Here is a 24,251-nt window from a genome sequence, read left to right as displayed (position 1 = left end):
ACTCTATGGAGAAAATGAAATAAAGGCTGGTCCTGGATGTGGATATTTGAGAAAAGGATGAATGAGAAAGGCAAATGGGGTCTGGAAGAGAAGCTCCAGAGAAGGAAGAGTAGAAAAAGAAGCAGAGTTCCACGAGAGAGAAAGAGGAGGGAGGTAGGGAACAGAAAGACAGACAGGAGTGGGGTGGGGGGATGTGAGGCAAGAAAGAAAAAGAAAAGGAGGGAGGGAGGGGGGAAGTCCACACGCTCTCCTCCCCCTCACAGCTAAACTCCTCCTCCAAGTTGTCTGCACTCTGACCCCATTTCCTGGCCTCCCACTCACTCCTCAGCCCACTCTAGTCTGGCTTCCTTGCCCATCACTCCACTGAAACAGCTCACACTTAGGGCACCAGTCACTGCCATGTTGCTAAATCCAGTGACCATTATGCTCCCTTCATACTAATTTTCCCTGCAACATAGAACTCTTCCTCCTTCCAGAACAACCTTCCCTCTGCATACATGACACCCTCGATCACTTCCTCCTTGCCCTCCTACTCCTCCTACTCTTGTCCTGTTTTTTGTGCAGTCTCCTCCTCCCCCTCCCAACCCTTAAACCCCGAGGGTCCTCAAGGCCTAGTCTCAGCCCTTCAGCTCTCCTCCCTCCATACTTTCTCTGGGGACAGCTCCATCTACACCAACATCCTGAGTAGGTTGGTGGGGGGAGGTCCCCACGTTTGTCTCTTCTCTGGACTCCAGACCCAGACACCTGAGAGTTCCCTCCATGTTTCTGACTGGATGTCTCATAGGCACCTAACTCCCTACATGGACAAGCTTAATTCATCATCTTCCTTCTAAACCTGGAAAGGATGAAGAGATGGAGGGAACTCCCAGGTCAAAGGACGTGGGTTGAGGCTGAGACAAGAAAGAGCAGAGCAGTGCCTGGAAGCTAAGGAACTTAGCTAAGGACCAAAGGACCCAGGCAGTGCGATGCTGAGGAAAGGGAAGAAGAGAGAACCCCCACACCTGGGATCTGTCCCCAGACTCTGCCCCTAGGGATCCTCAATAGCAACTGGGCAGGACTCCACGATGGGGACGCACGGAGACCGAGTCCACTGCAGCCTCACTCTTAGGCCCCCTCCCCTTCTCTCTCCTCAACCCCTCTCCCAAAGACCCTCTCTCCGTCACCAGTCTGGAGCCAGAGTGGGGGCAGAAGAACATTCTGGAGGGGCAATTATGGGAAAGAGGGCAACAGGACCTCAGCAGGGGGCAGAGAGCTAGGACCGTCTGACCAGCCTGCCTGCCAGGTGCGCCAGCACCTGGGTAGCCTCTCCTCCCTTACCCCACATCACGGAGTCCAGACTCGGGGCTTGAGGGGCTCCAGGGGGAAGGGGAGCACAGGCCTGACTCTCCGGCGTCGAGGGAGGGCACTCGGGGAAATTTGGAGAGGGAGAGAAGTCAGAGCTCAGCACTTTCCTCCTTCTGTTTTTCTTCTTGAGGAATTTTTTTTCCCTAAGCACTGATGACTTTACCATTTCTTAGGGGTGGGGGGGCAGATTTTGGCTTTTGCTCCCCCCACTCCAAATGCCAGACAAAGTCTTACATTCCACAAGAAGTCAGGGCTTCAGAGTTTCCTAAAGATGAGGTGGCGTCTCCTCCCCTCTCCGGCCTCAGCCCTCTCCCTCCTCCCTCCTCCCTCCAAGTCTCAAGCCCTCAGTTCTGGCCAAGGAGGCCCAGCCAGGCTGGGAGGAGACCCCAAGTACATTCTTCCTCTCGCTGTCATGCTACAGAAATTAAAGACACATCTTCGGGCTGGGTGCCCGCCACGCATTTCAAGTGAAAAAGTGGCAGAGGGGGCCCTGGGCCTCAGCTCTCTGCCACGTGTAAAGCATGCTTGGAAACCTTCTGCCTGCAGCCCCTGGGATGGAGGTCTGAAACCGGACATTGGGGCAGTGGCTGTCATACACACAAAGCTCACCCCCCAATCTCAGGGGTCCCTAGCCATTCTCCAGAACCCCAGGCCCAAGATGTAGCAACTTTCAATCCACATCTCTTAATCTGTCCTTTAAGGTGGTCCAGGAGCAGCCTGAACAGAGAGCATCTGGGGAGAGGGCTGTGGGCAGCAGCCCTCCTGGCTGCAAAAACTCAGCAAGCAGGGGTTGGGCAGGTCGCACCAACCCTCACCCCAAGCCTGTGACCCTCTGCCCCAGACAACGACTCCAAAAGGGTGACCACTCTGAGGGGCAGGACCCTTGTCCCCTGTTGAGGTGAGGGGGGTGCTCCTTGTCCCTGATCCACACTGGAGGGTGCAGGAACTGCCATCTCAGCACCTCAGCCCCCTATCCTGCCCTGCAGTAGCTGGCACTAGGCGGGGGCAGATCCTGGGCCACAAGTTGCTGCCACATGGTGGGGATAATTGATGAAGGCCCGTCCCTCCATTGCTGTCTCCAGCCCTGCCTCTCTGGAAACTCTATATTTTCCCTTTAATTATAGCCCCTGCAGTCTCCCTCTGTTGCCCCACCCGCACCGCTCATCCTGGCTGCCCACGGCCAGCCGGCCAGCCGACGTGGCTCCCTCCCCTTCTGTTCTCTTGGTCTTTTTTTTTTTTTTTCCTTTGCCTTCGTTGCACAAAACCAGCTGGGGGAGGGCGTGGAGAGGGGCGGGGGGAGGCAATGGAATCTTGGATGGTTTGGGGGAGGCGGGACTCCCCGCTTCCACGTTTGCAGCTCTGAAGTGATGGGGGTAGGGGAGCTGTGCAGGAGGGACTGGAGTTGATGGGGTGCTGCAAAGGGACCCTCACTGCCTTCCTTTGGGCCCACGGATTTTGGCAGGGCCAGGCTCTGGATAGATTGGGGTTGGGGGTAGAGCATGGTTGGGAAGCTACGACTTGGAGAAGAGAGGACACTGGCTTCTAGAGGCATCTTCTCCAAAGGTAGCCTGTTGTTCTTAGGGTCTCCACTGCCTTTCAGGGTATAGATGATTCTTTCCTGGTTTCAGGTACAAATAGCAATGCCCTAGGTTTTCAGGAAAGAGGTAAGGCAGAGGGAAACATCCTCTAAAATAAAGTCACTCATCGTTCCCTGTAATTCCATACCAAACCCCCAAGGCAAATCTCCTCCAGACACCCAAATTCCCCAATAAGCCCCCAACCCTGAGTCCAGGTACAGACAGAGACAGGGCTTTACGCAGCTCCCAGAAGGAGCACCCTCTCTCTGGTCAAGTGTTCTCTGATGGAGTTCTCTCCGGTTTGACTGTGTTGGGTAGGAGGGTCTGTAACCAAACCCAGCCACAACCACAACAGACCCTAACACAAGACCCTTTTCTAAGCTGCCAAGAGCACAGCCCTCCTCGTGCAAACTTACTCCCCCTCCGGTGGAAGAGTCTTAGCAATTCCCCATCACCAGCCTGCTGCCCCATCACTCAACACCAGAGCTTCCTCCTGGAAAGAACTCGTAGTCAAATTTCTCACCCAGTGACTCGGGTTCCCCACCCCATCTCTCAATCATGCTAGGGGAGAGCATTTGAGTCCATCTTGGGGCCTCAAGACCTGGCAGGAAAAAAAAACGACATCTTCAAAATAAAAATCCTCTTGCCAGCACCCACCACCAAGTATCTGATTCTTAATTCCTATAAATGAACCTCTAATTTGTTCCTTAAATATTTCTAAGTTCTATACCCCAGCCACACCAGAAGACACCCCTAAACAGGCATATCTTTTTAGTTCTCTGGTTCTCCTGCTTTAGAGTGGTCCCTAGCCTGTCTCTTCATATCCATCCCTTAGCTCTTGCCAAGGATGTCAGGAGGGTGAGTGGGGCATGACCAGGGGACCCTCTCTCAGTCACCCCCAATCCTTCCATCTTTGGAAGGCACCCATCCAGCTCCCCAGTTCCAGTTTCCCCAGACTGGGGGACCCAGGAAGAAAGCTGAAGAGATGCCCCTGCCCACTCATTAGCCCACACTACATTGAGGACCTAGCCGCACCCTAGCGGCAGCATCTCTGGCCCAGGCTGAGCTGGGGGGCTGGGGAGGCTGAGCTGCTGTGAAGGGGGGAGATGTGCGGTGGACTCCCTTCCCTTCCCTCCTCCTCCCCCTCTCCATTCCGACTCCCAAATTGGGGGCCGGGCCAGGCAGCTCTGATTGGCTGGGGGACGGGCAGCCGGCTCCCCCTCTCCCAGGGGCGGGGTTCCTCCCCGCTCTCCATCAGGACCGTATAAAAAGGGCCCGGGCCGGTGGTCGGAGCAGACGGGAGTTTCTCCTCGGGGTCGGAGCAGGAGGCACGCGGAGTGTGAGGCCACGCATGAGCGGACGCTAACCCCCACCCCAGCCGCAAAGAGTCTACATGTCTAGGGTCTAGACATGTTCAGCTTTGTGGACCTCCGGCTCCTGCTCCTCTTAGCGGCCACCGCCCTCCTGACGCACGGCCAAGAGGAGGGCCAAGAAGGCCAAGAAGGCCAAGAAGAAGACAGTAAGTCCCAAACTTTTGGGAGTCCAGGGTTGTTTGGTATCTTGTCCTGCGCTTGGTCCTGAGGGTCCGCCGCTTAAACTGAGACTCGGGATGCTCCGGAGACTCAGGGATGGAAGGAAGACGGTGAGGGCTCTTCCTGGCGTCCTGGGATAGAAGGCAGTGCACTCTGGGTGGGGGTGTGGATGAACACCTCCCCACGAGAGTGGGAGAGGAAGATGCAGCACCGCGTGAGCTGGCACGCGAGGAGTCTTGAACTCGCACTGTGAAGTACAGCGGGGAAAATGGGGTCTGGGCCCCGGGTGGGGGGAAAGTACATCGAAGATGGGATTGGGGAGACGAGTGGGGAATTTGGAGCCCAAGATGTAAAAGCAATCACGAAGGCTATGGGATGATTCATAAGGAAAGATTGTTTGCTCTCTCTGCAGGATAGACAGTGTTCCGGGGGCAGCGGAGGTGCTGGGCTGAGGGGGGAGGGGAGGGGGCGCGTAGAGTGGGCGGGTTGGAGCATGAGAAACTTTGGCGCGGACTTGGCCAGGCAGGGTCCTTGCGCCCTCTGCTGATCAACACTAGGCACTACGCCTCCCTGTCCAGCGCTTCCCCGCTCAGGAGCTAGAGCGAGAAGACCCGGGTGGTTGCCGGGTGTGTACCCAACCCCTAGACCTGGAAAATAAACCTGGGGATGGGGTAACCTCTGTCTCTGAAAGAAGTGGCCAGTTGAGGGAAATTGCTTAGTGTTGCCCGCCATCTAGTGGCCGTCTGGGTAGACGCTCCGTGGTGGGCGTGGTTAACTTATTGCATTTACTGTTTGCGGACTTCTAGTTCTTTGGCTAAGGAGTGACCAGAGGCACTGGCTGGCTTTGGGAAATGGAGATTGTCCCCGAGAGAGGCCCTTTGAGATGTCTGGGCGCCGGAGATTAGGGCGTATCCTACTTTTCGGGTACATCTCAAGTCTCTGGGTGGGATCCCACCCAACCAGACCCTTTCCATCCTTCTAGCCCCGCCCACGCCATCCCACCTGCCCCGGGAATGGGGCGGAATCTGGGCTGGACCTCCCATCTCTCCTCCCATCCCCTCCTCCTGTCTCCACCCAAACCACACCCCACAAGCCTGACCTTTGGATGGAGCGCTTACTGTTGTTTCTCTCTTCCCACTTCCCCACCCCTACTCCCCCACCCAATGGCTTTTTATTTCACTTGGCTTCAGCGCATATGGACTGAGGTTGGGATTGGAAGCAACCCCGGACTAAAGCTTTGTTTAAATTCCTAAGAACTGGAAAGAGTTATAGCCGCCCTGGCCAGGCGCCTCGGCCCTGTCACTGACGCTGATGAGGAGCAGATGAGCTTCTAAGGATTTGGGGAAAGGGAAAACAAAAACCAAAAAAGAAAAAAAAGGGGGGGGGGCGGGAAATGGCAAATCTAAATATGCCTCTAAGACAGAGGGGAAGGGATGATGGGGTTGGTGTACCTGGAGCCCCGAGGTGCAAGACTCACGAGCCGCTGACCGCCCCCACCTTCCCCCTCTTGTCACAGTCCCACCAGTCACCTGCGTACAGAACGGCCTCAGGTACTATGACCGAGACGTATGGAAACCGGTGCCCTGCCAGATCTGTGTCTGCGACAACGGCAACGTCTTGTGCGATGACGTGATCTGCGACGAAATCAAGAACTGTCCCGGCGCCAAAGCCCCTCCGGGCGAATGCTGCCCCGTCTGCCCCGATGGCGAGGGTATAGCTCCGGGCCTGGGGCGGGGCGGGTGAGGCTGGAGGGGAGCACTTTGTTGCCCCGCGCGGGCAAGGCCACTGCCGCCGGGAGCATCTGGAGCAAACCCTGCCTCTAAGCCGCGTCTCTTCCCTCCCTAGCGTCACCCACGGACCAAGAAACCGCGGGAGTCGAGGTAATCCTCTGCCCTCAACTTCGCCACCCCGCCCGGGACTCTTCACAGTTCTCCTTCACTAACTCGGCTTCTTTTGTTTCTTCTCCCCCAACCCCATAGGGACCCAAAGGAGACACTGGCCCCCGAGGCCCAAGGGTAAGCGTTGCCCTCTCTCGGCTGTTGGGGGCTGGAGGTGGGCGTGGCTTCTGGCCTGCGCTCACCCCGCCCGCCCTCTCCCGCTGCAGGGACCCGCAGGCCCCCCTGGCCGAGATGGCATCCCTGGACAGCCTGGACTTCCCGGACCTCCTGGACCTCCCGGACCTCCTGGACCCCCCGGCCTCGGAGGAGTAAGTGGATAGTCCTGGCGTTCGTGGAAGGCTTTGTGTGCTGGGCATCACCACATCCCGCCGCCTCCCCCCCCCCCCCCGCCCAGGATGTTTTTCTTTGCTGGGGTTTTTGAGGGGCAGATGGCATACTTTATATTTTGAAATAATTTTAAACTTACAGAAAAAAAAAAGAAAAGTTGCAAGAATAATGCAAAGAACTCACACATCTCCTTCGGTTCATCACATTTCCTTTATCAGTCTATATGTACACATATAATTATCAGGATGTTTTTCTGAACCATTTGAGAGAAGTTGTTGATGTTACATCCCTTTGCTCCTAAATACTTCCGCATGTTATTTCGTGAGAACAAGAACATTCTCTCATTCTCATACACGACCACTGAACAATAATTATATTTTGGAAATCTAGCTGATGCAATACTATTATCTAACATGCAGTCCGTATTCAAACTTCACCAATGTCCCAGTAACGTCCTTTGTAGCATTTTCTCCCCCTATCCAGGATCACAGATTGCATTTCACTGTCATGAATGTTCCTTTCATCTGGAACATTCCTTAGGCTTTGTCTTTTATGCCACTGAAATTTTTTGAAGAGGCCAGTTGTTTTGCAGACTGTCGCTCAGTTTGGATTGGTTGGATGTGTCATGATTAGATACAAGTGATGCGTTTTGGGCAGGACTATGCCACACATAATGTCGTCTGCATAGCGCATCACATCAGGAGGCACATGACATCGGTTTCCCCATTACTGGTGATATCTTCTGCCTTTCAGCTCACCATCCTGACCTTGCTTTCTCATGCACTCTCTCTTCTAGAACTTTGCTCCCCAGATGTCTTACGGCTATGATGAGAAATCAACAGGAATTTCCGTGCCCGGCCCCATGGTGAGCTACCAGCAGGAGGTGTAGATGACAGAGGAGCAGATGGGGATTCAGACAAGATGGGCTAATGAAGGCATCTGGCATCCGGGGTGGCCTAGATAATATAGGAGGTCGAGATGACCTTTGAGACCTCAAAATCCAGAGAGGATGCAAGGCAACTGGGTGGTTCGAACAGGGACCATGGGAGATAACCTTTCCTACACAAGCATCACTGTGGCCTCCCTTTCTTTTCTTTCTGTAGGGTCCTTCTGGTCCTCGTGGTCTCCCTGGCCCCCCTGGTGCACCTGTGAGTATCCAGGATGTCTACACTACCTTGGGCTTCGGTCTTTTGGAGGGAGGATTGGGATGAGCGTAGGGAAAGTGCTCAGAGATTTCTTGGTGAGATGGGGGGAAAGTTTGGCAGGGACCTGCCCTTCTTACCCTATCTTGCTCTCCTTGTTCTCCAGGGTCCCCAAGGTTTCCAAGGCCCCCCTGGTGAGCCTGGCGAGCCTGGATCCTCCGTAAGTGCCACGGACTTGTACTCTCTATGCAAACACACCCTTCCTCTGCAAACATATGGATTCTCCTATTGAAGGACCCCCATCTGGGATCTTTCTTGACTCCTCCTTCTGATCCCAGCCTTCTCCTTCTTATTTTCTTATCTTGGTTATCCTAACATCCTCTCTTCCTGTCTCCTCTAGGGTCCCATGGGTCCCCGCGGTCCTCCTGGCCCCCCTGGAAAGAACGGAGATGATGTAAGTAGCCCTGGTGAGGAGAGGTCACCTGACCCCCACCACCTCCATGGGCTAGGTCCCTATAATCTCCACTCCAGTGCCCCATCACCTTTAGAGCTGATACCCAGAGGAAGGAGGGCACATTGTCCCTGATGCATGGGACTGCTCTTGAACAAAGATCTTCATCCTCCTGGGATGTTTCCCAATCTTCCTAACAGGGGTGGCTGTCCCTCCCCTCATCCCAGCCACCTTAAAGCAGTCCCCAACCCCGTCCCTTGGGGTGAATGACTTTCTTATGCTTAACCACTCTGGGCACCTCAGATTTGCACTCCATATGGTGAGATTAAGATGCTGGTGACAGAAATAGAGAAATTCCTTTGGAGGGACTCAAAATTCACCAAGCAAGTGTTTCACGATAGATATAAACCAAGATAAGATTCTGAGCCCCTAAGCCTGACTCTCAATCATCCAATCCCAGGAGGGCTTGGACCTTCCCTGGTTTTCCAACTCAGGGGACACAGGCACAGTGACCTTTTCTCTCTCTCTCTCAGGGTGAAGCTGGAAAGCCTGGTCGCCCTGGTGAGCGTGGGCCTCCTGGACCTCAGGTGAGCAGGATGGTGGGGCTGGCCCCCTAGTTTTGCTGCATTTGGACTTCGTTTGGGAGCTGTGTCCACGGTGTTGCCTTCTAATGGCTCTGCCTTTGTCTGTCTTTTCTCTCTAGGGTGCTCGGGGATTGCCTGGAACAGCTGGCCTTCCTGGAATGAAGGGACACAGAGTGAGTCCCCTTTGCATCATCTAAGTTCCCAAAGTCCCAGCATCCCACCATTCCAGCCCTTTCCCCAAAGGATCCTGGTGTCCTGATGGGGTGGCAGCTACATAAGTTCCAAGGGGTAGAGAGAGTAGACATCCAGAAGAACTTCCCTTCATTGGGAAAGAAATCCCAATAAAGGGATGGAGTGAGATCTTGGGCCACTTGGGGTTTAGTCTAGCTCAGACACAGCGGGTTAGCTGTAATGGCCCGCTGAGGCTTCTCCTCAGGTCTGGGAGGGTGTCAAGGTGATCCACCATCTCCATAGGATCTCACTTTGGCCCTTCTTCCTATCTTAGGGCTTCAGTGGTTTGGATGGTGCCAAGGGAGATGCTGGTCCCGCTGGTCCTAAGGTAAGTGGCTGTATGAATGTTGCGGTCCTCTGCCTGGCCCCTGGTCCCCTCACGAATGAATTCCTAACGCTATTCTCTGCTCTGTAGGGTGAACCTGGTAGCCCTGGTGAAAATGGAGCTCCTGGTCAGATGGTAAGTGTGTCCAGTTCTAGAAGGAAGAGATGAAGCAGGGTGTAGGGGCAAGACGGGGACTTGGAGGAGAGGGTTGTGTCTCCCATCTCACTTGGCTTCTCTTGGTTTTGTTGTCAGGGCCCCCGTGGTCTGCCTGGTGAGAGAGGTCGCCCTGGAGCCCCTGGCCCTGCTGTAAGTACTCCTGGCCCCTTGGGGGCTCCCATGGTTCTGGAAGGGGTTCCTCAGGAACTAAAGGGACTGGGCAGTGCTCAGTGAAGGTAACCCTGGCTTCCCCTCTCTCCTGCAGGGTGCTCGTGGAAATGATGGTGCTACTGGTGCTGCTGGACCCCCTGTGAGTACAGACCCTAGACCTCAGCGCCTGGGAGTGGGGAGGGGTCTCAGTGCCAGCTCTTGGGGCTGATTCCGGGGGCAGGTCTGAACCCTAAGACCTCTTCTGTCCCAGGGTGTGACTTGAAGCTGCCATCTTCTTGCTAACATCTCTCTTTCATTCTCAGGGTCCCACTGGCCCCGCTGGTCCTCCTGGCTTCCCTGGTGCTGTTGGTGCTAAGGTGAGACGCCCTACCCTCCTCCTCTGAGCACAGATCCCACAGGCCAAGGGGTGGGTGTCTCCCTGCTCCTCAAACCAGAGGGACCCAGAGTGGCAAGAGAAATGCCCAGTCCCCAACACCTTTGTCCTGGGGTCCCCTTCTCTGATCTTGGAGTCCTGACTCTCGATCTTCTGTCTCGACACTTTATTCCCTGTCATCCGGAGGTAAGGCTGGGCTCCCAGGGTGGCTCCTGACATGCTCTTTCTTCTAATCCAGGGTGAAGCTGGTCCCCAAGGAGCCCGAGGCTCTGAAGGTCCCCAGGGTGTGCGTGGTGAGCCTGGCCCCCCTGGCCCTGCTGGTGCTGCTGGCCCTGCTGTAAGTGTTACCTCCTCAGTGCCCTGTGACCCTCCTCAACTCAGAGTCCTTGCCTGTCTCTCACCCACCTCTCTCTGTTCCACAGGGAAACCCCGGTGCTGATGGACAGCCTGGTGCTAAAGGTGCCAATGTAAGTATCCTGCAGGTTTCAGAGTTGCCCCTGGTACCCACCTTCCTCTGCTCCATCCCATGACCTCCACTCCTGGGCTCAATTTGTTCTGCCTCCCGCAGGGCGCTCCTGGTATTGCTGGTGCTCCTGGCTTCCCTGGTGCCCGAGGCCCCTCTGGACCCCAGGGCCCCAGCGGCCCCCCTGGTCCCAAGGGTAACAGCGTAAGTACCACCTGTCCCTCCTGCCCCACCCCATGCACTGCTGGCTGGAGTGACCCTCGTCTGGGGAGCATGAAGATCCAGGCCAACTGAGCATCCCTCACTTTCCACTCATCCTCTTTCCCCCGACACAGGGTGAACCTGGTGCTCCTGGCAACAAAGGAGACACTGGTGCCAAGGGAGAGCCTGTAAGTCCCCTGCAGCTCCATCTGTCTGTCCTGGGAGCCCCTGGGGGGAGGCCCAAGCTGGAATGGGAGCCCCTGGTGCTGGAGGCTCAGCCTCAAGCCAGCTCTCTACCCTCCCCAGGGTCCCACTGGTGTTCAAGGCCCCCCTGGCCCTGCTGGCGAAGAAGGAAAGCGAGGAGCCCGAGGTGAACCTGGACCCGCTGGCCTTCCTGGACCCCCTGGCGAGCGTGTAAGTGCCCCCTTCTCCACCCCCAGTGCAGCCTGGCGCCTGCGTGTCTGAGCTCACTGACCTCCTCTCCTCCTACAGGGTGGACCTGGTAGCCGTGGTTTCCCTGGTGCAGATGGTGTCGCCGGTCCCAAGGTAACCTCTCTTCCTCCCTGGACCTTACCTTCCTCTTCCAGGTGTAGTCACCCACTCCCTCTCCCACCACCCAGTCATCAGTGCCCCATCCTGGGGCTGCAGACCTCCTTCTTCACACTCAGCCTCACCTTGACCTTCCCACCACCACCAATGCCCCTCAAAGCGCTGCCCCGCCTACCCAGTCCACTGCCCAGGAAAGAAGACGCCGGCCCCTGGCAAAGAGGCCCAGACTTGAACCCTAATTGTTGCTGTGGCTCCCCCAACCAGGGTCCCGCTGGTGAACGTGGTTCTCCTGGCCCTGCTGGCCCCAAAGGTTCTCCTGGTGAAGCTGGTCGCCCCGGTGAAGCTGGTCTGCCTGGTGCCAAGGTGAGACCCTAGCCCTCTGCCCAGCGTGGCCCAGGACCCTGCCCATTCTCTGTGGGCTCTGGGATGAAGCACTCTGGAGCAGGACCACAGATCCGCCTTCTAGAGTGTCCTCCACCCTTGTCCCCCAACCTACTCACATCTCTCTGCCTTCCCCTTAGGGTCTGACTGGAAGCCCTGGCAGCCCTGGTCCTGATGGCAAAACTGGCCCCCCTGTAAGTATCACTCTCCTGTGTGGCCCCCTACCACTCTCCTGACCTCCCACCCTCCGTCCTCACCTCTACTTTTGTACCTTCCATCCTCAGGGTCCCGCTGGTCAAGATGGCCGCCCCGGACCCCCAGGCCCTCCTGGTGCCCGTGGTCAGGCTGGTGTGATGGGTTTCCCTGGGCCTAAAGGTGCTGCTGTGAGTATTCAGCGAGGTGTAACGCAGAATCTCAGAGCCGGGGACAGACACACTCAGGGTGGGGGTGGGGAGAAGAGTCCTGGCGTTGGGGCCAGCTCTGCCACTGACTTGCTGTTTGTCACTCACTGCCCCTCTCTGGGCCTCAGTCCATAAATTTTATCCATAAAATAAATGAGAAACCTCTCCTGGCTCCACTGCCATTGCTGTATCCCTGCAAATAAGTTTTGTTGGTGCCCCACATACATACATACATGGGGAGAGGATGGGCCTTTTACATGACAGTCACCCCTAAATCTTGGTGGGTTCTTTGAGGTTCAAAAGGAGATATCAGAGGAGATTAAAGCCCTTTGCAGCTCAGATCACCACAGGCTTGTGATGGAGAGAAGAAAGGGGGGAGAGGGTGGAGAGAGAAGCCTAAAGGCAGGTGGTCTAAGAGGAGAGGGCTCAGGGAGAGGCCAAAAGACAGAGCAGCTGAAGCCAGCAAAGGCCTTCCCCCGCTGCCAGCGCAGTTAATTTTTAAAAAGTAATAAAAAGCTCCTTTAAAAAATTCCAGTCAGTGGTGGTTTCATAGGTGTGTACATCTATCAAAATTCACCAAATTGTCCATCTGAAGTGTGTGTAGTTCACTGTACAGGAATTATACCCCAATAAAGGTGTTAAAAAAGTTCCACTCAAAGTAAGCAGGTGGGACCCAGGACGCCCCAGTTTCCCATTTTAGCCCCTTCAGCCCTAACTCTCTTTCCCCACAGGGAGAGCCCGGCAAAGCTGGAGAGCGAGGTGTTCCTGGACCCCCCGGCGCTGTTGTAAGTATCTCTTTGGTCCCTGTCCCCTTTCTGCCTCTGCCCACGTCACCTCCCGACATCCTGCAGGAGGGGGGATGCAGCAGGCTGCAGCCCACCACCAGGGCGTCAGAGCCCCAGGCCCAGGCCCTCCCACCCCGGGCCTATGCGCTCTTCCTCAGCTGCCCGACTGCCTCACCACCCTACGCCTTTTCTCACTGTCTCCCCACAGGGTCCTGCTGGCAAAGATGGAGAAGCTGGAGCTCAGGGACCCCCCGGACCTGCTGTGAGTGTCCCTGACAGGGAGGCCTAGAGAGGGGGCATTGCGGAGCAGGAAAGGGGAGACATCCCCCTGTGCCCCTTCTCCTGGGCCTTCCCTTGACCATGGCATTCCCTCTACGCAGGGCCCTGCTGGTGAGAGAGGTGAACAAGGCCCCGCTGGCTCCCCCGGATTCCAGGTGAGGCCTCATGACTGTCAGGGTGTTGGGAGAGGGCTGCGGGGAACACCCCTTTGTACTCTTCCAGATTCTAATCCTTCTCTTCCTTCCCCCCTTTTCCCACCTATAGGGTCTCCCTGGCCCTGCTGGTCCTCCTGGTGAAGCAGGCAAACCTGGTGAACAGGTAAGAGGTAGCAGCCAGCTGGAAAGATGAGGAGTGCAGGGAATACAGAGGGAGAGTCCAACCCTCCTCGCTAATCGGACAGCCATCAGTTAGAGGGATCAAGGTTAGACACGAGGAGGGACTTCCCATCATGAAGGGCGTTACACAGAGGGAAACAGGGAGCTGCATCTCTGCCCGATAGGCCCTGGAAGAAGCTGCATGGCTGCTGGTCTGGGTGACTTCTTTTTAGAGCTGCTAAATACTCTGACTTTCCCTCAACCCCAAGTTTGGGGAGAGGGGTGGGCTTTGGCACATCCTAAGAAGAAGTAAAGGGATTATCCCAGTTTAGTGCTGAGGAGGGGGTCGATCTCTAATCACAGACCCCGGGGGCCAGCCCCCCGGAGGAGGACAGGAGTCCTTTGTAGTTGGGAGGGCCAAGATGGATTTCACTCACTGTCTGTCCTTCCCTCCTCCTCAGGGTGTTCCTGGAGACCTGGGTGCCCCCGGCCCCTCTGGAGCAAGAGTAAGTAGAGCCTCTTGCTGCTTCCACAAAGATGTCCGGCGCTTGGCCCTGCCTCTGGAGCGGCCATCATGTGCCCTGTCCTTCCTTTCCAGGGCGAGAGAGGTTTCCCTGGCGAGCGTGGTGTGCAAGGTCCCCCTGGTCCTGCAGGTCCCCGCGGGGCCAACGGTGCCCCTGGCAATGATGGTGCTAAGGTGAGGGCAGCATGAGGACCAGGCCTCACCCTTCCTGTGGGGGGTGGATGCCTGGCTGTCACCACAGCCAACTAGATGTTGGGAAGGGACTGGGGACAAGACTGGGGTGGGGTCCATGTGCAGCCTAAGGTTCTGGGCTGTGAGCTTTCCTCTCAGCTACTGCTTGTCCTTGGCCTCAGAACCAAGGCTGGGAGAAACTGAGAGGGGGCTCAAAGCTGTGACCCACTTCCGAGACCCCAGGCCTCACTCCAGTCTTCTTGGTTGTCACATAGGGTGATGCTGGTGCTCCTGGAGCCCCCGGTAGCCAGGGAGCCCCTGGCCTTCAGGGAATGCCTGGTGAACGAGGTGCAGCTGGTCTCCCAGGCCCTAAGGGTGACAGAGTAAGTTGAACTCCCCCTCCCTTGAGCCCTGTTGGTTCCCATCTCTCTGCTGTGGATTCCTCTGCATCTCTCCTTCCCCTCCCTGGGGCCTTTCCCTCTTCTCCTTAACCTCCCTTCTTCTTCTCTGGCCTCTTGGCTGATGAATCCTCTACCTGCAGTCCAGGCCCTTCCCTTCCCTTGTGTTACCATGGCAACAAGAGGTGGAATGCCTCCTACATAACGGCTCCTTCATTCATCCTTCCACGCAAGGCGTGGGGCTACTTAACCTAGGTTCCCCCAGAATCCCCACACAGACACCTTTCCACTGAAAGATCTTGAGTCCTTGGCACAGGTAGGGGCAGGGCAGAGCTGGAGAGGGGTCACACAAGCAGGATGCTATAGGTCACCTCCTTGCCCAACACTGGAAGTCTCAGGCTTTCCCCTGTCTTTAGGGAGATGCTGGTCCCAAAGGTGCTGATGGTTCTCCTGGCAAAGATGGCGTCCGTGGTCTGACTGGCCCCATTGGTCCTCCTGGCCCTGCTGGTGCCCCTGGTGACAAGGTGAGGTGGCTGCCTCCCCACCTTCTTCCCTGACACACAGTTTCCCCAGCAAGCCTGGGCATGATTCTGAGGGCAAGGCAGCTCCTGCCTTTCCAAGCTGGTGACCCGAAGTGGCGGAACCAGGAGGGAGGGGGACTCTCCTGGAGTCATCTACTGGGACCATTTGGTGTGGACCCCTGACCTTGAGCCTCTTGTCCCTCCCTCTCAGGGTGAAACTGGTCCTAGCGGCCCTGCTGGTCCCACTGGAGCTCGTGGTGCCCCCGTAAGTACAGAAGACCTGGTTAAGGCTCCGTACTCAGCCCTTCTCTCCCTCATACTGCCCCCTGGCCCTCTTTCTGTCCCTCCTCCACCTTGGCCCCCACCTGTTATGGTCCTTGGGGAGTGCTCCTCAGGCTTCTCTGCTGCCCTCCAGTCGACCCCATCCCGCCTTCTCCCAGATCAGGGCATCTTTCCATTTGCCTCCTTTTCTTCTAGGGAGACCGTGGTGAGCCTGGTCCCCCCGGCCCTGCTGGCTTCGCTGGCCCCCCTGTGAGTACCAAGATCCCCTTCATATTCCATCTCCAGGCGGACCCGGGGCCTTGGGTGACTGGATGAGGACAGAGGCATTGGGAGATTCAGGGAAGGAGGGTGGAGGTGGAATTGTCTCCCTTTCAAGCATCTCCCCGCCTGGAGTTCCTGTCCTTCCTCAGCCCTGTGGAACCGCCCGATTCCCTGGGCTGGCACAGCCCTCTCCTCTGCTCACCACACTCCCTCCTCCCCCAGGGTGCTGACGGCCAACCTGGTGCTAAAGGTGAACCTGGTGATGCTGGTGCTAAAGGCGACGCTGGTCCCCCTGGCCCTGCTGGACCCACTGGACCCCCTGGCCCCATTGTGAGTATCTCACCCTCTGGGCTCCAAACTGCTGGCAGGCTGGACCCAGGACTTGCCTGTCCCTGACACCTCTATGCTCTCTTACAGGGTAGTGTTGGTGCTCCCGGACCCAAAGGCGCTCGTGGCAGCGCTGGTCCCCCTGTGAGTACCTTGCTCTGACTCTCCACTGAGGCTCTCCCTGGCCTGTGTTTGGAGGTAGGGGCGGCTAAGCCAGGTAAGGGGGCTGTTCTCCTCTGATGACTTGTTTGTCCTCTTCTGACAGGGTGCTACTGGTTTCCCTGGTGCTGCTGGCCGAGTTGGTCCCCCCGGCCCCTCTGTAAGTGTCTGTGGTGGAGACTCCGCTGGTCTGGGAGGGTGTGGGCCACAGGCTGTCAGGAGTGTGGTGGGCCTGACAGTTCTCAGTGATGCTCCAGAATCCACTGGACCTTGACAGCCCCTCTTCTCCCCGCCAAGGGAAATGCTGGACCCCCTGGCCCTCCCGGCCCTGTTGGCAAAGAAGGCAGCAAAGGTCCTCGTGGTGAGACTGGCCCTGCTGGGCGTCCCGGTGAAGTCGGTCCTCCTGGTCCCCCTGGCCCCGCTGGCGAGAAAGGAGCCCCTGGTGCTGATGGACCTGCTGTAAGTGTTGGGGCTGAGGAATCCAGAGATGGGGCATTGTCCCTGGCCGCCAGAATTCATCTTAACCTCGTCTGCCCCTCCACAGGGCGCTCCTGGCACTCCTGGCCCTCAGGGCATTGCTGGACAACGTGGTGTGGTCGGCCTGCCCGGTCAGCGAGGAGAAAGAGGCTTCCCTGGTCTTCCCGGCCCCTCTGTGAGTGCCCCTTCACCTTGCGGACCCCTGGATGAACTGTTGCAGGACTTGGAGGGCACAGGATGAGGGTGGTGGCGTCAGCGAGGACAGATGTGGTAGACGAGCTGGGAGGCCCTAGGGCCCTCTCCCACCCCTTCTCTGGCCTGACCCTTTCTTCTCCCTCAGGGTGAACCCGGCAAACAAGGTCCTTCTGGACCAAACGGCGAACGTGGCCCCCCTGGCCCCATGGGCCCTCCTGGATTGGCTGGACCCCCTGGCGAGTCTGGACGTGAAGTGAGTTTGCCAGCCCCATTCCAGTGCCCTCAGTGTAGCCATTTTGGCCTTTGCTTGAGCCTCCCTCCCCCTGATGCTCACCTCTCCTCCCTCTCTGTAGGGAGCCCCTGGTGCTGAAGGATCCCCTGGACGAGATGGTTCTCCTGGCCCCAAGGTAAGACGGCTGCACACCAGGGCCACAGCCCCACCTGCCACTAGACCTGACCCCTTCAGCAAGGGCTGACCTGGATTTCTCTCCTCTCCCCGCTCAGGGTGACCGTGGTGAGACCGGACCTGCTGGACCCCCTGGTGCTCCTGGTGCTCCTGGTGCCCCCGGCCCTGTCGGCCCTGCTGGCAAGAGCGGCGATCGTGGTGAGACTGTAAGTCGCTGGGCTCTGGCCTGCTGCCTCTGGTCAGGCCAGGGACTCTCCAGGCCTGTCGGTGGGCCTGCAGATGGACACCTGACTTCACCTAGGCAGGGGAGGAGAGGGAGTCTACCAGGATGTCTGGGCCCTTGGCCTCTCTGAAAAAATTGAGCCACAGCTCCACCTTAAGGCCCCTCCCACTGGACAGTACCCTGTCTCCCCCAGGGAGTGAGGTTTGTCCTCAGGTGTTTGCCCCAGCTTACTTGAAGCCTGAATCTATATGAAGATTCATCTGGGGCTCGGGAGAGATGGCTATGGTAGGAAAAGATGTGAGGAAAGAGGAATTCGGCTGAGGGCAGGTCTCATCCTGCATCTCAGGCTGTGCCAGCCCTCAGCTGGGCTCTCCCTGACCAGGATCTAATGTTCTCTCTGCTCTCCCTAGGGTCCTGCTGGTCCTGCTGGTCCCATTGGCCCCGTTGGTGCCCGTGGTCCTGCTGTAAGTGCGCTGCTCTGGCCCTCATGTCCTCAGAACCCTTGTCCACATGTGAACTGCACCCCACTCAGTGCTAATGGAACTTCCACCTGACAGCCTGTCCCCATCTCTCTTCTAGGGACCCCAAGGCCCCCGTGGTGACAAGGGTGAGACAGGCGAACAGGGCGACAGAGGCATTAAGGGTCACCGTGGCTTCTCTGGTCTCCAGGGTCCCCCTGGTCCTCCCGTGAGTACACCCAGCCCCTCCCCAGCCCCCAGCTGCCACTGCATCTCCTTTCATCATCTCCCCAAGCCCTGCTGTGTGATGGGTCGGTGGCAGGCACTTTGCCTCAGTTTCCCTCTCTGGACAGGCATTCTCTTCCCTAGTGGGGACTGGGGTCTGAAGAGTCATGGGCATTTCCAAGTAGTTTCTGAGAGGGTGAGGGGTGCACAAAAAGGGATTGTGGGGGGCGGGGTCTCAGCCTATGGGCACCCTGGGGCTAGACTTCCAGAATGCTGAGGTGGCCAGCGGGGAGAGGTTGCTGGCTGAATTTGACCCACACTCAGCCTGAACTGCCTTTGCATCTCTCCTTCAGGGCTCTCCTGGTGAGCAAGGTCCCTCCGGAGCTTCTGGTCCTGCTGGTCCCCGCGTGAGTCATGTCTTCTATTTACCTGCTCTTTCTGGGTCCCAAGCCCAGGCTCACTTCGGGGCCCTTTGCCTGGGCCACAGGCGTCTCTGGCCTCTCTGGAAAAGGGTCTGGGGCAGGGGATGAAAGAAGGGAAGAGAGGTTCTGGACAACCTCACACAGGCCTCAGTCTCCCCCTTCCTGTCCTTCACCCCACAAAGCTTCCTGGCCCGGCCGTAAGAATGAGCCATAATGGGGCTGAGGAGGCAGAGTGTATGGTGGGCTTCTCTGCCAGGGCAGGGGTGGGGCCGTGCTTTCTGGTAGGCTTTCTCCAACCAGTTTCCTCCTTGCAGGGTCCCCCTGGCTCTGCTGGTGCTCCTGGCAAAGATGGACTCAACGGCCTCCCAGGTCCCATCGGTCCCCCTGGTCCTCGTGGTCGCACTGGTGATGCTGGCCCTGTTGTACGTAGCCCTCCACCTTGTCTGCCCATGCCCTCCAGCCCCGAAAGTGCTGAACCCCGGTAACTCCACTGTCCTCCCTCTCTGCACAGGGTCCCCCCGGCCCTCCTGGACCCCCTGGTCCCCCTGGTCCTCCCAGCGGTGGTTTCGACTTCAGCTTCCTGCCCCAGCCACCTCAAGAGAAGGCCGGGGGAGATGGCCGCTACTACCGGGCCGATGATGCCAACGTGGTCCGTGATCGTGACCTCGAGGTGGACACCACCCTCAAGAGCCTGAGCCAGCAGATTGAGAACATCCGCAGCCCTGAAGGCAGCCGCAAGAACCCCGCCCGCACCTGCCGTGACCTCAAGATGTGCCACTCCGACTGGAAGAGCGGTGAGCGCCCACGGGCTGCGCCTCCTGCTCCTGCCGTGACGGGGCTGAGCCCTGAGGGGCCCCCATCCCCAGTGTCCCCTGACTCTTATCTCGCCCTGCCCCGCCACAGGAGAGTACTGGATTGACCCCAACCAAGGCTGCAACCTGGATGCCATTAAGGTCTTCTGCAACATGGAGACAGGTGAGACCTGCGTGTACCCCACTCAGCCCAGCGTGGCCCAGAAGAACTGGTACATCAGCAAGAACCCCAAGGACAAGAGGCACGTCTGGTACGGCGAGAGCATGACCGACGGATTCCAGGTGCGGGAACTGGACCCTGTAGCCACTCTTATAAGATGGGCTGGCCCAGGGCTCAGAAGGGCCTGAGGGTAGGTCCTGGGTGGATGGGTGGACCAGACCACTGCTCAGTTGGATGCACAGAGCTGGGTTGGGAGGCAGGAGACCTGGGTCTGTCATACTGACTCAGACATCGGGTGCCTGTGGGCAGGGATTCATGGGGATTCTCTCAGGGGACTCCAGGGAGGGCGGCCAGGACTAGAAGCTCCAGCACAGCTACTCACACCTCCCTCTCTTGCCCCCACAGTTCGAGTATGGCGGCCAGGGCTCCGACCCCGCCGACGTGGCCATCCAGCTGACTTTCCTGCGCCTGATGTCCACCGAGGCCTCCCAGAACATCACCTACCACTGCAAGAACAGCGTGGCCTACATGGACCAACAGACCGGCAACCTCAAGAAAGCTCTGCTCCTCCAGGGCTCCAACGAGATCGAGATCCGGGCCGAGGGCAACAGCCGCTTCACCTACAGCGTCACCTACGACGGCTGCACGGTGAGCCCAGCGGGCCCCCACTCTGGCCTTTGGCTTTCCAGGCCGGCCACAGTCCCTCCCCCAACTCAGCCCCACTGGATGACACCCCTCTCCCGTTGTCTCCCCTTCACCCCAGAGTCACACCGGAGCCTGGGGCAAGACAGTGATCGAATACAAAACCACCAAGACCTCCCGCTTGCCCATCATCGATGTGGCCCCCTTGGACGTTGGCGCCCCAGACCAAGAATTCGGCATCGACATTGGCCCTGTCTGCTTCCTGTAAACTCCCTCCACTCCAACCTGGCTCCCTCCCACCCAGTCCACTCGCCCCTGACCCTGGAAACAGACAAACATCCCAAACTGAACCCCACAAAAAGCCAAAAAATGGGAGACAATTTCACATGGACTTTGGAAAATATTTTTTTCCTTTGCATTCATCTCTCAAACTTAGTTTTTATCTTTGACCAACTGAACATGACCAAAAACCAAAAGTGCATTCAACCTTACCAAAAAAAAAAAAAAAGAATAAATAAATAACTTTTTAAAAAAGGAAGCTTGGTCCACTTGCTTGAAGACCCATGTGGGGGTAAGTCCTTTTCTGCCCGTTGGGCTTATGACACCCCAACGCTGCCCTTTCTGCTCCTTTCTCCATGCCTACTTGGGGCCTCCCCTCCACTGCTCCCCAAATCTGAGTCTCCCCAAAAGACACAGGAAACATTGCATTGTCTGCCCAGCAACCAAAGGCAATGCTAAAACACCCAAGTGGCCCCCACACTCCTAGCCCACTCCCTTCACCCAGCACCCCCAAACCCTGGGGGGACCTGGAGTTCACAGACTGCCAAAGAAGCCTTACCATCTGGCATCCCCGTGGCCCCTGCAACATACTCCTCTTCGTTTTTGAGGGGAGTGTGCCAAGGGGACCACTGGCCCTTCACCACCGGGTTTGGAGGAAAGTCAGAGGGGCCAAGACAGAGCAGAAACATCGGATTTGGGAAACGTGTCCATCCCCTGTGCAGCCTGGCTGGTGGGAGAGACTGCTCTGTTCCTTGTGTAATTGTGTTCCTAAAGGACTACCTCGTTCTTGTCTTTGTGTGTCACCGGGGCAACTGCGTGGGGGCGGGGATGGGGGCAGGGTGGAAGGGGCTCCCCGTTTTATATCAAAGGTGCTACATCTCTGTGATGGGGTGGGGTGGGGAGGGAATCACTGGTGCTATAGAAGTCGAGATGCACCCCCCTCAGGCCAGCAAATGTTCCTTTCTGTTCAAAGTCTTTTTTTATTCTTTGTTTTTTTTTTCCTTGTGGATGGGGACTCCTGTGAATTTTCTAAAGGTGCTATTTATCGTGAAGGGAGAGAGTGCTGGCTCTAGACAGAGCCACTCACTCTCCACCCTCTTCTTCATCCCCTCGGCCGCCTCTCACCACCTCCGGCCTCTTTCTCCCCACCTTTCCTCTGAAACCCTCTCCTTCTCAGCTGCATCCCATCCTCATGGCCTCTCTCTCCGTCTGTCCTGCGTCCTCTCTCACTGGGTTTCAGAGCACAATTTCCCAAAGCACAAAGCAGTTTTTCCCCTTAAGGGTGGGAGGAAGCAAGAGACTCTGTACCTATTTTGTATGTGTATAATAATTTGAGATGTTTTTAATTATTTTGATTGCTGGAATAAAGCATGTGGAAATGACCCAAACAGACCTGCAGTGGCCTCCTAATTTCCTACCTTGGAGTCGGGGGAGGGGAGACCTGGGAAGGGAGCTCTGGGGTGGTTGGTCGTCTCTCCTTGGGTTTATGCCCCTTCCCCCCTGCTCATCTAGCATCCTCGATGGTCCCTCCCCCTTCCTCTTGCCTTTCTCACGCCTTAACCCTGTCTCTCTACTCTCTCCTGCAATCTTCTCCCACCCCCTCTTTTCCCTCACAGTGCTATACAGGCAACCCACTTGTGCAGCACACTCGCATACACGTGCACACACATGCACACTCGCACACACATGCACACACACACACGCCTCCCTTCAGATTCTGAGCTGCCCAAGCCTCATGCCCAAGCCTGTCAATGCGATCAACTCTTACTGCCCCTCCTCTGCTGTGAGCACCCCGCAAGGTTGGAGGGCTGTGGATGGCACTGCCCCAGGGGCACTGGGAGGCCCGTGGCTGGGCGAGGGAGGAGGGACAGCAAGGAGTACCTAGGGCCTCGATCCCGGCCAGAAAAGCCTCTCCCTGGGGAAACTCAGAGGGTCATCTGTCCTCGTCTCCTTTCTCGCCCGCCCTCTCTGAGTTCCTCCAAGGGAGCAGCCAGCAGTGCAGCACAAGGAGGCTGTACCGAGCCTGCCCTGAGAGCCGGAGAAGACCTGGAGGGGGAAATGCCTCCTCTCCTTCTCCTGGGCTCCCCAGGGAAGGAGAGAGGAAACCACTGACCCTCAGCAGAGCCTCCCCAGGACCTTGGAGAGCTGCTGTCCAGGCGTGTACCTGGTGCCACCACGAAAGCAATAGGCCCTGACCCCTCAGGTCTCCCTTGGCCTTTTAGGTCCCCAAAACATAAGATCCCAGGGTTTGGAATGGCCTGGGGATGTCATTTCGCCCAGCCCTTGCCTCCTGCCCCTTTCTTCTCCTTTTAAAAACCTCTGGCTTCCTCTTCCTCCTTCTCTCTCCATTCCCTTTCCTTCTCCCTCTGCCTGTCCCTCCCTGCTGGCCTGAGAGTTTGAAGTGCCCAGAGGGAAGGTGACTGGTCAGGTCCCCAGTCACAGGGAAGGAGGACAGCAGTGTGAGGTCCGAGGGGACACAGAGGATCCAGAGAGTCAGAACTCTAGAGCAGACCAGGCACCCAGAGACCTAGAAACAGGGAGAAGCTGTCCTGCCTCTCTCCCAAGGTCTCAGGGCCTAAGCCTCAAAGGCAGGAAAGACCCTTGGGTCCACAGAGAGATGGACGAGTCCACAGAGGTCATCACCTTTGATACTAGTACTGTGGCTGTTATTAAGTTGTCATGGTTGTTAATTACAGCCTTGAATAATTCATCATTCACTCTTCTACCACATTCAGGACAGCATAGAATTAGCCTAGAGAGAGTTAGAAATTGTGGCAGGTAAACAAAAGTTTATTCATATGCACATTACCCGAAGTTGCCTGGTGAGCCTCTGATCAGTCTGTTGATTGATGGGTGATGCCTGCCTGACACCAGCCTAGGTAGCTCCCATCCACCTGGACCTCCTGCTCCCTGGGGCCCTTGGCTGTCTTGGCCCCATCCCTATCTGCCTCCATGGGGGATCCAGAGACACCCCCAGCCTAACATTAAAGGCTTTACCTGGCCACTACCCACCTGTTCACAGTCACTGTCTCCTCCCCTGCCCACACCTGTCATACCAGCCAAAAAGGGTGAACAAAATTCCCCGTGATGCACCACCCTTCTCAACTTCCAGGCCTTCCTTTATGTTTCACATGTCTCACTGTGCCTTCATTCTCCTGCCTAACCCCGGGGCTGAGTTCGACTTGGAGTTTCCAAAGCCATCCACATCTGCGAAATTCACCTTGGCATTAAGACCAGACCTCGGTGCCACCGTTAGGCTGACGTGTTTTCACCCTGTGTTATTCTCTCCAGGCCGAGCGGAGCCAGCTGAGGTCGGAGGCCAGGTGCTGTGATGCAGGGCTAGGCGCAGGGTCCGGGCGAAGATACAGGGGAGGTGAGGTGGAGAGGTGGCCCCTCTAGGTGAGAGTGTGGAGGTGTGAGCGTTGATGTGAAAAGGTGTGGGCAAGTGTGAGAGGACGAGCAACTGCAGACCAGCCCCCGCGTGGGAGCAGACAGTGATGGAAGGTTCTGGGCCTGTGCTTGCTGCAGTGACAAAAGTGCTCTCTATCTGTGCCGTCCAGTACGGTCGCCACTAGCCGCAGGTGGCTATCGAGTGCCTGACATGTGAATAGTGCCACTGAAGGACTCAATTTAAAACTTTTTTTTAATTTCTTTTTTTTAAATGGAGGTACTAGGGATTGAACCCAGGACCTTGTGCATGCTAAGCATGCCCTCTACCTAGGGGAGCTATACCCATTTCCCTAAATTTTAAATTTTATTGTAATTTATCTTATTAGCTACTCGTAGCTATTGGCGAAGGTGCTGGGCAGCAAAGCTCTAGCTAAAG

General features: G+C 57.0%; 1 protein-coding gene across 1 annotated transcript; it reads left to right on the top strand.

The window, feature by feature from the left end:
* The first annotated feature begins 4,202 nt into the window (after positions 1–4,202).
* COL1A1 (collagen type I alpha 1 chain) lies at positions 4,203–20,478 on the top strand. Its single transcript, XM_031469629.2, has 51 exons — positions 4,203–4,440; positions 5,970–6,164; positions 6,299–6,333; positions 6,433–6,468; positions 6,558–6,659; positions 7,475–7,543; positions 7,782–7,826; positions 7,987–8,040; positions 8,221–8,274; positions 8,805–8,858; positions 8,975–9,028; positions 9,361–9,414; positions 9,502–9,546; positions 9,664–9,717; positions 9,833–9,877; positions 10,041–10,094; positions 10,350–10,448; positions 10,534–10,578; positions 10,680–10,778; positions 10,910–10,963; positions 11,082–11,189; positions 11,268–11,321; positions 11,589–11,687; positions 11,846–11,899; positions 11,990–12,088; positions 12,838–12,891; positions 13,100–13,153; positions 13,272–13,325; positions 13,435–13,488; positions 13,946–13,990; positions 14,083–14,181; positions 14,454–14,561; positions 14,993–15,100; positions 15,309–15,362; positions 15,575–15,628; positions 15,863–15,970; positions 16,058–16,111; positions 16,233–16,286; positions 16,424–16,585; positions 16,671–16,778; positions 16,944–17,051; positions 17,152–17,205; positions 17,303–17,410; positions 17,838–17,891; positions 18,007–18,114; positions 18,464–18,517; positions 18,847–18,954; positions 19,044–19,326; positions 19,436–19,626; positions 19,910–20,152; positions 20,268–20,478. Exons 1-51 carry the CDS (start codon positions 4,332–4,334, stop codon positions 20,412–20,414), a joined length of 4,398 nt encoding a protein of 1,465 aa, XP_031325489.2. The 5' UTR covers positions 4,203–4,331; the 3' UTR covers positions 20,415–20,478.
* Positions 20,479–24,251: the final 3,773 nt, after the last annotated feature.

The sequence above is a fragment of the Camelus dromedarius genome, chromosome 16 (assembly GCF_036321535.1).
Source record: "Camelus dromedarius isolate mCamDro1 chromosome 16, mCamDro1.pat, whole genome shotgun sequence".
NCBI lineage: Eukaryota > Metazoa > Chordata > Mammalia > Artiodactyla > Camelidae > Camelus > Camelus dromedarius.
The sequence above is the reverse complement of the archived record's forward strand: the minus strand, read 5'-3'. Positions and strand labels throughout refer to the sequence as shown.